The 15,701-nt window shown below is 33.7% G+C and overlaps 1 protein-coding gene across 1 annotated transcript in view; it reads left to right on the top strand.

Annotated features, from left to right (window-relative positions):
- The first annotated feature begins 464 nt into the window (after window positions 1–464).
- Window positions 465–15,701, top strand: part of LOC113074427 (P2Y purinoceptor 14-like) — a 38,838-nt gene continuing 23,601 nt past the window's right edge. Inside the window, exon 1 of the mRNA XM_026247274.1 lies at window positions 465–838. Coding sequence (XP_026103059.1) covers window positions 492–838 — 347 coding nt within the window. The 5' untranslated portion in view covers window positions 465–491. The remainder of the gene's footprint in view (window positions 839–15,701) is intronic.

Below are 15,701 nucleotides of genomic sequence, written 5' to 3' on the forward strand. Positions count from 1 at the left end.
AAGTTAAACACAATGTTGAAATGACCAACTGAAAAATTATATCTCTTATTTATGGTAAACCTCATTCTCTGATGCCATTATTCTGATCTGCTTCGGAATGAGTTGAGATGCTTTCTCGACTTCACAGATCAAAATAATTGAGCAAATGTTCAGCTCTTAATACGTGGATGTCTAGGGCATGGCCAGCTATAGATATTTTGTTTACTATTTTCATGAAAATGATGTCAGAGGCATCTAGGCTCTCAAAAACGATCTATATAGTTTTGGTCACTAAACTAAATTTTAAAAGTCTTGGTTCAATCATACATGTTAAAAATTAAATTACGAGCAAATATTTCTGGGCATTTTCTACAATTTTGTTCTATTCTTTTCGAAGGGAAACTATGTGTTCAAATAAATAAATAAGTAACAAGTAACTATGTTTTTTGTTTGTTTGTTTGTTTATATAGATGGAGTCTCCAGTGCCTGCAACCGACTTCACAATTTTCACCATGAAACCAAACATGACTAACACAACACAAGCTCTTTGTAAACTCCCAGCTAATGAGGTTTTCATATTTGCATATTCACTGCTGTTTTTCATCAGCATGGTGCTGAACTGCATCATGATGCGGGTGTATTTCTGTTCAAATCCAAACATTCAGTCCAGTGTCACAGTCTACATGAAGAACCTGGTCGCAGCGGACTTCTTCCTATGCCTTAGTTTACCTTTGCGCATTGCTGCTTATGCCAATAATTCAAGTATAATGAACAATATTCACTGCAGCTTTGGAGCAACAGCATTCTTTTTAAACATATATGCAAGCATTATCTTCATGGACTTTATTGCTGCAAACAGGTATGCAACTCAACTCAGATTTCAGAAAAAATTGCAATCTTAATCTTGATCTTAATTCTAGCAAGTCAAGTCAAGTCACCTTCATTTATACAGCGCTTTAAACAAAATATATTGCGTCAAAGCAACTGAACAACATTCATTAGGAAAACAGTGTGTCAATTATGCAAAATGACAGTTAAAGGCAGTTCATCACTGAATTCAGTGATGTAATCTCCGTTCAGTTTAAATAATGTCTGTGCATTAACTTGCAATCAAGACAACGATATCGTTGTATATGAAATGACCCCAACTAAGCAAGCCAGAGGCGACAGCGGCAAGGAACCAAAACTCCATTGGTGACAGAATGGAGAAAAAAACCTTGGGAGAAAACAGGCTCAGTTTGGGGGCCAGTTCTCCTCTGACCAGACGAAACCAGAAGTTAAATTCCAGGCTGCAGCAAAGTCAGATTGTGCAGAAGAATCATCTATTTCCTTTGATCTTGTCCTGGTCGTCATCTGAGACAAGGTATTTATAGGGGATCTGTATCTAGGGCTCTAGTTGTCCTGGTCTCTGCTGTCTTTCAGGGCTGTAGAGGTCCTTTCTAGGTGCCAATCAACCATCTGGTCTGGATAATTACTGGATACGGGTGACTGCTATGGCCCTCTGATCTGAATACAGACTGGATCTGGTGGCTACAGTGACCTCGGAATAAGAGAGAAACAGACTAATATTAGCATAGATGCCATTGTTCTAATGATGTAGCAAGTACATGTGGTGTTATGCGAAGTTTTCCCGGTTCTGGTTTACCTAATTAATGCTTCCTAAAAATCCTTTACGGATTTGGATATTAGAAGCATATTAGTGTGTTATGCGTAAACCAGGTTAAAGAGATGGGTCTTTATTCTAGATTTTAACTGCAAGAGTGTGTCTGTCACCCGAACAATGTTAGGTAAGTTATTCCAGAGTTTAGGCACCAAATACACTGTAAAAAGTGTTTCTCTATATTTATTCAAAAAAATTGTGTCAATAATTTACAATCATTATTATTAATTAAATTTAACACATTTTAATTAAGTAGAATTAACCATTCAAAATGAGTAGAATAACATGAAAAAATTAAGTAAAATTTACACAAAAATATTGATTTCATTGGATGAAAAAAAATAAAATAAAAATAAACACTATTCAGTGTAGTAACACTATTCATGAAACACCCTTCGAAAACATTATATGCATGCAAATGACATCAGCCTTTTTACAAATTCACATTTTTGCTGCTTACATAGATATGATAAAGGCAGCATGTTCAAAAGGTTGTAAGGCCCCCCAAACAGAATTATTGAAGACACATAAAGTTCACAAACAGAATCACTGAAGGAAAAAACTAATTAATTTCCTTACCATTGTAGTGGTCAGTGTTTGCTTTAGTTGGACTCTTGACCCTTTTAAACTGATTTTTGGTTGCTAGCTGTGATACTGTTGCTAGACAAGCCAAGAAGGAAATGAGATCAGGTGGTGTTATTTGTTTTTGCATCATCATTTGATCTGGGTTTCTGAGTTAGGTGTGTCTTATCAATGACAGGTGTCCTGTGTTTGTACAATATAAGTTTAGGTGCTTTCAGCATTATCCGAGAAATTTTTAGAAGCACCTCTGATCAAAACCTTGTTAAAAAAAAAGAAGCTTTTTCATTTAGGCACACAGACATCAAGAATCAGCCTGAGAACCTCAACAATGGTGACCATCAAAAAGCATCTTCCACTGCATTCTGGGTGCCACCAATCAAAACTCATTTATGGCTCCCATCATGCTTTGCGGCATGAATAAATTATGAGGAACAATTCTATAGTACACTGTTAAAAATCGCTGTAAAAAAACGGCCAAATTTCGACAGTAAAATACTGTTTTTCTTTAAAACAGTGCATTCTGGGTAATATTCATCGTTTTCGAGAAGTAGCCTGCTGCTATATATCGTAAAATAACAACGTTCAAATTCGACACTCAGCGGCTGTGTTTCAAATCACACCCTACACCGTCATTCACTATTCCCTACATGAGTTTACTAATATAGTCCACCTGACAGAGAGAATGAACACTAATGAGTGAATTCAGACAATGATCAACAGCTGCTGTTAATGAGTAGAATCACTGAAGAAAAAAAAACATAACAAGACAAACACATGAAATACAACTGACTTCAGCCACAGCCTTAGATGAAATCAACTAAAGATTTAAACGATCAACAAACAGCTTCACCAACTTCACACATTACTAACCAGACTGACTTTATTTCTGTCAGATCAGAGAACAGAGATCAAAAGATCTTATTGAGAATTAAAGAGATTTAGATGATAATGTTACTGTTTCGTTTAGCGTCACCATTGTGGAGATCAGTGTTTGCTTTAGTTGGGCTCCTGACCATTGACTTTTACACTTTACATTTTGTTTTATAGCTGTATTTGTGTCTTTATGATGCATCTGTTACAGCAGTATTAATTTTCATAGTCAAGTGATTATGGTTGTTTCTAACAGGCATGATCTACTAGACTGGCTTGAAGTGTTGCTATAATAATCAAATATTAATTTGGTGTTGAAATATTTGAGTTAATGACACTTCAATTTTGTAAGATTGAAAAGTAGTGTGATAATCAGTATTTATGGATTTAACGACTAGTTTTAGTTAAAAAGTATTTCGGGCAGCAGTCCCCACAACACTCAAAGAGAGAAATCAACAATCAGCACATGAATCTCAACAATGGTGACAATCAAAAGGTTCATGATGCAATGCATGCTGGGTACCAGCACAGGATAAAACGCATCCATGATTCCCAGCATGCATTGCAGCATGAATAAATTATGCCCCTGAATTGTTCACTTATTTTCTTGAATTCTTATGTGCTTATAATTTTGCATTTGTTTTAAGTTTTAGTAGCATGTGTTGTGATGTTCATTTATTCAAGAATTGAACAATTCAAGAATTGATCTGTTCATTTATTTTGTGGATTGTCACCATTGTTGTGATTCATACGCTGATTCTTGATGTTTCTGTCTAAATTTCAGCAAAGGTTTTTTTTTTATTATGAGTGAAATTTTCTTAACAGTCTTTCATAACGTATGGCTCAGCAGTGTTCCTTCTCATGCTGTAGTATCAATATTCAATAAGAGAAGAGACACGGGATTAGATCAGAAATAATAGTATTTGTTCTTGTCAATCTATAAACAACAACATCAGATTTTTTTTCTTCTGTGTATTTTTGTTTTGCTAGAACAAGTTCCAAAGGCACATTGTTACAGCATGAAAAAAAAACCTTAGTTGTTGAAAAGTCACGTTCAAGAGCCCAACTAAAGTAAACACTGATCTCCATCATGGTAGTGAAAAAACACCTAAACCTATTTAACTCTCCATAAGTTCTTCTGTAGACATCTGACAGAAATAAAGTCAGTCTGGTTAGTAATGTGAATCTGGTGAAGCTGTTTTATGAGTTGTTTAATCAGATCTTGAGAGATTTGATGTATTCTTTTATTCAGTTGATTTCATCTAAGGCTGTGGCTGAAGTCATTTGTAGTTCTTGTGTTTCTCTTTCCTTCAGTGATTCTGCAGGTGTTTATCACTTATGCTCAATCATCAATTAATCACAGAATTATCTCATTAACTTCACTGATTCAGTGTTACTCTAACACTCTGTAGTGTGCACACATTATAAGTGTTCATTTAAAACTGAGGATTTTCTCGTGGGGTTTAAAGGGTTAAAGATTTAAGATGAAGAAAAAACAGAATGAAACATAATTTAACAGTAATAAACTGTAATTAATTTACAGGAAACAAACTGTAGAAAAACAGTTATTTACTGGCACCCCTGCTGCCAGTAAATAACTGTTTTTCTACTGTTTCTTGCCATAAATTAATGGTTGCCAGCAAAAAAAAAGTGTTTTTCTACAGTTTTTTGCCGTCAAGTCAAGGAAAAAAAGTAATATACTGTAAAATTTAAACGTCAGATTTACCAAATGAAAAAAAAGTTAATTTAACTAAAATATTTGTGAACATCCATAGAAAAAAAATTAGGCAAAGTCATACACTGATAATGAGAGTAAATACTGAACTTGACTGTATTAATGTGTGTTTGCACAAGAGAGATCGTTTAGTTTAATGTAGTTTTGTTGTTCACCATTGTGCTGGAGAGTAGAGCTGGTGCTTCAGTCAATGATGAGCCACAAATTCTGATTTTCTGCTGCTTTATATAAAGGCAGTAAATGTGGAGTCGCTGATACAGTGATGATCTCTGTGTTAAGTAATTCAGCACATACATGTGTGCTATAGCTGACAATGAGCTGCAGTGATTTGAGTAAAAGTCATGTATTTAGTTACTTTATTACTGCACATTAAGTGTAAGAAATATTCCTTCTCAGTGGACTCAAATGAAATAAGTTCATAGTACTAACATCGTGGGAATGCTAGTTTAAAAACTCGAACTGTTTGAAGCAGTGGGAGTGGAGTTAATTTCCATGGTAGAATCTACAGTAAAATACTGTTAAAAAATAAGAGTGGTAAATTAATGGTTAAGAGCTGTAAATTAACAGTACTTTACTGGCACCCCTGCTGCCAGAAAATTACTGTTATTTAACGGCAACATTTTTTACAGTGTAGCTTGTTTTGTGATTCTTACAGTTCGTCTGAATATGCTGTTTGTCACCATTCTTGAGATTCATACACTGGTTCTTGATGTCACTGTCTGCCAAAAGAAAGCTCCCCTCTCTCAATTAGAATTCTTAAACTTTAGATTACACTGAAAACTCCAGGCCTTTTATTGTTGAATAACAGGGCTGCTATAATGAATGATAATTTAACTCAGAGATCAGGCTCTGAATGAGTTCAGATATTCAGGTAAAACAAAGATTATGTAAAAGCATAACCAACACCACATGATCATCTTTTTATCTTAGCTTGGCTAGCTGTTATAACTTAGTTACAACAGCAACGCAAAAAGTAATGTTAAAACATCAAGGGGTCAAGAGCACAACTAAAGCAAACACTGATCACTATAATGGTAACCAATAATTTACCCTTTGATTCTGTTTGTGAACTTTAGGTGTCTTCAATAACTCTGTTTCGGCGGCCTTAAGACACAGCCTTTTGAACATGATGCCTGTATCATATTTATGTAAGCAACAAAAATGTGAATTTGTAAAAATGCTGATGTCATTTGAATGCATATAATGTTTTTGAAGGGTCTTTTATGATCGCCAACTACTGGCCTTGCATGCATAACATAGTATTCTTTAGCATAGGGTTTTTTGTTTTTTGTCCAATGAAATCAATATTTCTGTGTAAATTTTATTTAATTTTTTCATGTTATTCTACTCATTTTGAATGATTATTTCTACTTAATTAAAATGTGTTAAATTTAATTAATAATATTGCTTGTACATTTTTGACAGAATTTTATTGAATAAATATAGAGAATCACTTTTTACAGTGTTTGAGGCACTGTATAATTTCGTTCCAATTATGTAGGCCTAATTAAAACAAGAAATTAATAAATTAAACCTGTATGATGTAGCTAAATCATTGAAACTCTAAATAATGGATGGATTAATAAATCGTCCACTTCTCAATATCATTAACTCGTTGTTATCTTTAGGTCACATCCCAAAACCTGGCTGGTGGTTATTAAGCCTCTTAAGAAACCAAATCTAGATCCTAGTGAACTGGCAAATTATAGGCCCATTTCAAATCTTCCATTTATGTATAAAATTTTAGAAAAAGTTTGTCTGCTCAATTGAGCTCCTTTCTACAAAAAAAAAATATCTGTATGAAGAATTTCAGTCAGGTTTCAGGCCCCACCATAGTACAGAAACTGCACTTGTTAAAATTACAAATGACCTGCTTCTTGTTTCAGATCAAGGCTGCATCTCATTGCTAGTTTTACTTGATCTTAGTGCTGCGTTCGACACCATAGATCAAGGGTCTCAAACTCGCAGGATGATATTTTGTGGCCCCCCATTCGACATCAAAGTTTAGTGTTAGTGCAGCCCGTGAGTTATTCTGAAACGCACCTTTTTGCTGAGTCGTTGCATATGCCGCGCTCCCTGCACTTTTGTTTTATTTTGTTATCACTTATGGCCTACACTGTTAAAAATTGCTGTAAAAAAATGGCCAAATTTCGACAGTAACATACTGTTTTTCATTAAAACAGTGCATTCTGGGTAATATTTATCGTTTTAGAGAAGGTATCCTGCTGCTATATATCGTAAATTAGCAATGTTCAAAGTCAACACTCAGCGTCTGTGTTTCAAATCACACCCTACACCCTCATTCACTATTCCCTACATGAGTTTACTAATATAGTCCACCTAATAGAGAGAATGAAAACTAATGAGTGAATTCAGGCACTGATCAACAGCTGCTGTTAACCATTAGAATCACTGAAGAAAAAAGAAACAAGACACACACATGAACTACAACTGACTTCAGCCACAGCTTAAAACGAAATCAACTGAATATTTAAACAATCAACAAACAGCTTTACCAACTTCACTCATTACTACCCAGACTGACTTTATTTCTTTCAGATCAGAGATCAAAAGATCTTATTGAGAATTACAGAGATGTAGATGATAATGTTAGTTTATTTTAGCATCACCATTGCGGAGATCAGTGTTTGCTTTAGTTGGGCTCCTGACCCTTGACTTTTGTCCTTTAAATTTTTTTTCATTGCTGTATTTGTATTTTTATGGTACATCTGTTACTGCAATGTTAAGTTTCTGTTAGGCATGATCTTCTAGAATGACTTGAAGTGTTACTATAGTAGCCAAATATTAGTTTGGTGTTGCAATATTTAAAGTGAATTACACATTTTTTTTTTTTTTTGCTTCTAACATTTTATGATAATGAACTGTAATGTGGTAATCTGAACATATTGATTTAACAACAGTTTGAGTTTTAAATATTTTGACCAGTGGTGTCCGCAACACTCAAAGAGAGAAATCAACAATCAGCATATGAATCTCAACAATGGTGATAATCAAAAGGTTTATGATGCAAAGCATGCTGGGTACCAGCACAGGATAAAACTCATCCATGACTCCCAGCATGCATTGCGGCATGAATAAATGATGATGCTGAATTGTTCACTTATTTTCTTGAATTCTTATGTACTTATAATTTTGCTTTTGTCTTAAGTTTTAGTAGCATGTTTTGTGAAGTTCAGAACCTATCTGTTTATTTATTTTGTGGATTGTCACCATTGTTGTGATTCATACGCTGCTTATTGATGTTTCTGTCTAAATATCAGCGCAGGTTTTTTATGAGTGAAATTTTCTTAACAGTCTTTCATAACTTAAGGCTCAGCAGTGTTTCTTATTTTGCAGTAGTGTCAATATTCAATAAGAGAAGGGACACGGGATTGGATCAAAAATAATAGAGTGTTTGTTGTTGTCAATCTATGAACAGCAATACCAGATTTTTTTTCTTTTTTTCCGCTATAACAGGTTCCAAAAATGCATTGTTACAGCAAGTAAAAAAAAACATAGTTGTTTCAAAGTCACGTTTAAGAGCCCAACTAAAGTAAACACTGATCTCCATCATGGTAGTGAAAAAAAAACACCTAAACCTATTTAACTCTCAATAAGATCTTCTGTAGACATCTGACAGAAATAAAGTCAGTCTGGTTAGTAATATGAATCTGGTGAAGCTGTTTTATGAGTTGTTTAATCAGATCTTGAGAGATTTTATGAATTATTTTATTTCAGTTGATTTCATCTAAGGCAGTGGCTCAAGTCAGTTGTATTCCTTGTGTTTCTCTTTCCTTTAGTAATTTTGTTTGTTAATAGCAGGTGTTCATCACTCATGCTCAATCATCAATTAATCACATAATTATCTCATTAACTTCACTAATTCAGTGTTACTCAAACACTCTGTAGTGTGCACTGTAAAAAGTGTTTCCCTATATTTATTCAGTAAAATTGTGTCAAAAAATTACAAGCAATATTATTAATTAAATTTAACACATTTTAATTAAGTAGAAATAATCATTAAAAATGAGTAGAACAACATGAACAAATTAAGTAAAATTTACATAAAAATATTGATTTCATTGGACAAAAAACAAACAAACAAAAAACACTATGCTAAAGAAAACTATGTTATGCATGCCAGGCCAGTAGTTGGTGATCATGAAACATTATATGCATGCACATGACATCAGCCTTTTTACAAATTAACATTTTTGTGGGTTACATAGATATGATACAGGCATCATGTTTAAAGGCTGTGTCTTAAGGCCCCCCAAACAGAGTTATTGCATTGCTGTTGTGACTCAGTTATAACAGATATACAAACTAAGAATAAAGATGATCAGGTAGTGCTGGTCATGCTATTACATAATCTTTGTTCATCCTGAATATCTGAACTAATTCAGAGTCTGATCTCTGAGAAAAAATAACACTCATTATGGCAGCCCTGTGATTCAACAAAAAAGAAAAAAAGCGGAAATTTCATTGTAAACTAGAGTTTGAGAATTCTGTTTAAAACAGAGGAAGGAGAACTTTCTTCTGACAACACAGTCACATCAAGAACCAGCGTATGAATCTCAAGAATGGTGACAAACAGCATATTCAGACGAACTGTAAGAATCACAAAACAAGCTACTATAGAATTGTTGCTCATTATTTATTCATGCCGCAAAGCATGATGGGAGCCATAAAATGAGTTTTGATTGGTGGCACCCAGAATGCAGTGCAACATGCTTTTTGATGGTCACCATTGTTGAGGTTCTCAGGCTGATTCTTGATGTTTGTATGCCTAAATGAAAACACTTTTCTTTTTTTAACGAGGTTTTGATCAGAGGTGCTTCTAAGAATTTCTCTGATAATGCTGAAAACACCAGAGCTTATATTGTTCAATCACAGGACACATGTTATTGATAAGACACACCCAACTCAGACCAAATGATGATGTAAAAACAAATAACACCACCTGGTCGCATTTCCTTCTTGGCTTATCTAGCTGCTGTATCACAACTAGCAACCAAAAAAAATCTGTTTAAAATTTTAAGGGTCAAGAGTCCAACTAAAGCAAACACTGACCACTACAATGGTAAGCAAATTATTATTATTATTTTTCATTCAGTGATTTGGTTTGTGAACTTTAGGTGCTTTCAATAACTGTTTTGGGGGCATTACAACCTTTTGAACATGATGCTTTTATCATATCTATGTAAGCAACAAAAATGTGAATTTGTAAAAAGGCTGAGGTCATGTGCATGCATATAATGTTTTCGAAGGGTGTTTCATGATCGCCAACTACTGGCCTGGCATGCATAACATAGTATTCTTTAGCATAGTGTTTTTTAGTTTGTTTGTTTTTTGTCCAATGAAATAAATATTTTTATGTAAATTTTACTTAATTTTTTCATGTTGTTCTACTCATTTTTAATGATTATTTCTACTTAATTAAAATGTGTTAAATTTAATTAATAATATTGCTTGTAAATTTTTGACACAATTTTACTGAATAAATATAGGGAAACACTTTTTACAGTGTGCACACATTATAAGTCTTCATTTAAAACTGAGGATTTTGTTGGGGGTTTAAAGGGTTAAAAATTTAGTATGAAGAAAAAACAGCATGAAACAAAATTTAACAGTAATAAACTGTAATTAATTTACAGGAAACAAACTGTAGAAAAACAGTTATTTACTGGCACCCCTGCAGCCAGTAAATAACTGTTTTTCTACAGTTTCTTGCCATAAATTAATGGTTGCCAGCAAAAAAAGTGTTTTTCTACAGTTTGTTGCCGTTAAGTCAAGGAAAAACAGTAATATACTGTTAAATGTAAATGTCAGATTTACCAAATGAAAAAAAAATAATAATTTAACTAAAATATTTGTGAACATCCACAGAAAAAAATGTATGCAAAGTCATACACTGATAATGAGAGTAAATGCTGAACTCAACTGTATTAATGTGTGTTTGCACAAGAGAGATCTGTTAATGCAGTTTTGTTGTTCACCATTGTGCTGGAGAGTAGAGCCTGTGCTTCAGTCAATGATGAGCCACAAATTCTGATCTTCTGCTGCTTTATATAAAGACAGTAAATGTGGAGTCGTTGGAACAGTGGTGACCTCTGTGTTGAGTATTTCAGCACATACATGTATGCTATAGCTGACAATTATCTATAGTGATTTAAGTTAAAGTCATGCATTTAGTTTCTTTACTACTACACATTAAGTGTTTGCATTTTTATATTAAGAAATATTCCTTCTCAGTGGACTCAAATGGAATAAGTTCATAGTACTAACATCGTAGGAATGCTAGCTTTTAAACTCGAACTGTTTGAAGCAGTGGGAGTGGAGTTAATTTCCATGGTATAATTTACGATAAAATATTGTAAAAAAAAAATAATAAGAGTGGTAAATTAATGGTTGAAAGCTGTAAATTAACAGTACTTTACTGGCGCCCCTGCTGCCAGTAAATTACTGTTATTTAATGGCACAATTTTTTACAGTGTAGTCACATTTAAATCTAGACTTAAAACTCATCTGTTTAGCTGTGCATTTATTGAATGAGCACTGTGCAATGTCCGAACTGATTGCACTATATTTTCACTGTTTTTTATTTTATTTTATATAAATCCTTTTCTAACTGTTTTAAATCCCTTTTAAATAAGAATTTTTTTTATATAATTTTAAAACTTTTAAATTTGCTTGTTTTATTCTTGTTATTATTTTTCTTCATTATTATTTTACATTCTTTTATGTAAAGCACTTTGAAATACCATTGTGTACGAAATGTGCTATAGAAATAAACTTGCCTTGCTTTAAATTAACAACTTTCAAAGTCGACACTCAGAGGCTGTGTCTCAAATAACACCCTGCACCCTAATTCACTATTCCCCATATGAGTTTACTTATATAGTCCACCTGATAGAGAGAATGAAAACTACACTGTAAAAAGTGTTTCCCTATATTTATTCAGTAAAATTTTGTCAAAAATTTACAAGCAATATTATTAATAAAATTTAACACATTTTAATTAAGTAGAAATAATCATTAAAAATGAGTAGAATAACATGAAAAATTAAGTAAAATTTACATGAAAATATTGATTTCAATGGACAAAAAACAAACAAACAAACAAACACTATGCTAAAGAATACTATGTTATGCATGCCGGGCCAGTAGTTGGCCATCATGAAACATTATATGCATGCACATGACATCAGCCTTTTTAAAAATTCAAATTTTTGTTGCTTACATAAATATGATACAGGCATCATGTTCAAAAGGCTGTGTCTTAAGGCCCCCCAAACAGAGTTATTGTAGACACCTAAAGTTCACAAACAGAATCAAAGGGTAAATTATTGGTTACCATTATAGTGGTCAGTGTTTGCTTTAGTTGTGCTCTTGACCCTTGATGTTTTATTTTTGCATTGCTGTTGTAACTCAGTTATAACAGCTAGACAAACTAAGAATAAAGATGATCAGGTAGTGTTGGTCATGCTATTACATAATCTTTGTTCTTCCTGAGTATCTGAACTCATTCTGATCTCTGAGACAAAATAACATTCATTATGGCAGCCCTGTGATTTAAAAAAAAAAAGAAAAAAAAGTTGAATTTTCAGTGTAAACCAGAGTTTGAAAATTCTGTATGAAAGGGGAACTTTCTTTTGACACACAGTCACATCAAGAACCAGCGTATGAATCTCAAGAATGGTGACAAACAGCATATTCAGACGAACTGTAAGAATCACAAAACAAGCTATAGAATTGTTGCTCATTATTTATTCATGCCGCAAAGCATGATGGGAGCCATAAAATTAGTTTTGATTGGTGGCACCCAGAATGCAGTGCAACATGCTTTTTGATGGTCACCATTGTTGAGGTTCTCAGGCTGATTCTTGATGTCTGTGTGTCTAAATGAAAACACTTTTCTTTTTTAATAAGGTTTTGATCAGAGGTGCTTCTAAGATTTTCTCTGATAATGCTGAAAACACAAGAGCTTATATTGTTCAATCACTGGACACATGTTATTGATAAGACATACCCAACTCAGACCAAATGATGATGCAAAAACAAATAACACCACCTGGTCGCATTTTCTTCTTGAAATGCTTCTTGAAATTAACCCGGAGGTGCCAGAAACTGAATGTAGACAGCAAGAAGTAACCGACGCAACACATACGTTAGCGTTGGCTGAAAGGCAAGATGTTAACCGTCAGCAAGCTCCCACAGATGACATGCAAACCAATCTGGAACGAATTTTGGAGGAGATTCAAAACTTAAAAAAAAAAAAAAAATGTATTCATGCCGCAATGCATGATGGGAGCCATGGATGAGTTTTTATGGGCTACAACATGCTTTATTGATGGTCACCATTGTTGTGATTCTCGACGCTGTGTCTAAACTAAAGAACTCTTTCTTTATGTAGAGCTAACTTTTAAAAACATGTCATATTATGGCAAAAATCACTTCATCCACCTAATTTATGTACACAATAAAGAAACCTGAGCTCAGGCATTCAGGTTACTCCATGACAATTAGCCTAAACCACAATCAAATCCATAAGAATGCATTGATATATGATATGATGTATGATATAACTCAGTTACCACAGCCACACAAAATCTAAAGTTAATAACTGAAGGGTCAAGATCCCAACTAAAGCAAACACTTACCACTGTAATGGTGACACACAAATTGTGATGTTTCTCAGTTGGTGATTCTGCTTGTTAACATCAGGTGTCTTTAATAAGGATCAATCATAACTCAATTAACTTCTTAATTATTTAATTACCTTCAACTCTGCTTCAGTGTTACTTTTAACACTGCTTCAGTGTTTATATGTGTCCACACTCAGAGTGTTAAATTAACACTGGGGATTTTGCTGGGCACGATTAAACTCAAGTTCTCTCATTATAAACAACAAAATACACACAATGTAAAAAGAGCTTCTTTAACTGACAACTTATCTAAAGAGATTGATAAATTTCTTCAAGATTTCAAAATCAGATAGCCTACTTATAATGTAATAGCACTGTAAGATTACATTTGTTTGAATGCATTCTTGCTAAAGCGATTGCATGTGAATTGTGTATTTGTTTAAACCATGCTTTAACCTGCAAATAATCAGTAAAAGAAACAGATAAAACTCCTTAGCCTTTAACATCCCGCTCGACTCTTGCAATCATTATAAGCTTCTGATCAAGCCATAGCTAAATATGTTTAACATGAATTCATGTTGAATATGCAGTTATATTATGGGCTGTTGGCATGAATTGTACTCGTGATGGAGGCTCCAGTCAGAACCACTGCATCGGTCATCCACTGCTCGGAAGCATGTTTCTGTCAGATGCGTGGAGAGGGTTGAGCCACTCTGAACTACGGGAGTCTTGAGTGGTGCGTCGGTGGATGTTAAAAAGAAATATATTATGCCTAAATATATTTAGGCCTAATTTGCCTAAAACAAGAAACAAATAAAATTAAACCTGCACGATTAAATCTTTGAAACTCGGAATAATAAAACATCCACACGATTAAACTCATGTTCTCTCATTTTAACCAACAAAATTCACATGATGTAAAAAAGAGCTTTAGTAATTGACAACTTAAGTGCTTTTAAAGGGAGCCTTCTTTACTTGCTTTTAAAGTAGGGCAATAGCATATGGCCTCAAAAAAATCCCAGATTTGTATTTTATTTTAGAAAAAAAAAATCAGATTTATGATTTAAACTGATTTTTAAATCAATATTCAAATGACAAATAAATTTTACAAAACAAGTTTAAATATAGTTTTTTTATCATTCATTTAGCAGCCAAATTTATAACTGCAACAAGATGATTAAAAAAAACAGTAATGTTATTACCTTAATGCTGGAAAGACCTTTATTTGTTTTTACTAATTTATTTATTTAATACTAGCCCATCATGTATCTAACCATCCACTCAGCTTTAAGAGCTGTTAAGATTAAAACTGGCAGCTCAGCAGTGAGTCAGTGTCATGGACGGAGGACCTGTTAAATAATATATTTTCTAGTTTATATTTCCATCTCGTTTAGTTTTATTTAATTTTTTTATTTTTTATAGAGCTTATTTGTAAATAGAGCAGTCACTGTCACTACACCGGACGCCAGAGTTGTCATCTGTGCCCCACAGTGAAAAGTGTGTCTTAACTTGATGACATCACACTATAGTGTCAAATCATCTGAAAGCAGTATCAGTACATCTCATCATAAACAGAACGAGCATCAGTTCACTGATGGGGATCGTGTCCAGTGTATCCATCACTGGGTTCTATTGTGTTTTGTTGGATCGTACAACTTGTGTCCGGTGTAGACCTGGCGTGCATTTTTTATTGTTTTATTTTACAGCCCTGCTTGTTTTTATGTTTTTATTAAATATCTGTATTGACTGCATGGTCATATTATAGAATTATTTACTGCCATGCGACCTTCAAAAGTAAAGCTTGTCGAGTCGAACAACGAGCATTGCTAGAGGTTGATTTTTTGGCGGATGTGCTGTTTGTGTTCCTGCGGTCGTCTTCATTTCATCGGGTGAAACTTCTCTCTCACTCGCAGCAGAGTCTGTGAGCAGCAACAACTTCCCCTCCGTGCGCACTGATACCAGAAACATGCTCCGCCTTCACTCTGTGAATAAAGTATTTCAGTATGTTTGAAATGTTATGTTCATAATGTAGCATATAAAATAATAATAATAAAAAACAATAAGAACAGGAGAGTTTCAAAGTGGCTTAAGCTATTTGGACTTAAACTTTTTTTCCCTATATCACATGCCAAACTAATAACATTGTAAGCATTCAATCTTTAATTGCTGCTTTCTGCTGTGAATTTTTTTTGTGATGAAAATAACAGTACATTTTTGTCAGTTATTT

This window comes from Carassius auratus, unplaced genomic scaffold, assembly GCF_003368295.1.
Source record: "Carassius auratus strain Wakin unplaced genomic scaffold, ASM336829v1 scaf_tig00014591, whole genome shotgun sequence".
In the NCBI taxonomy this organism is placed as follows: Eukaryota; Metazoa; Chordata; class Actinopteri; order Cypriniformes; family Cyprinidae; genus Carassius; species Carassius auratus.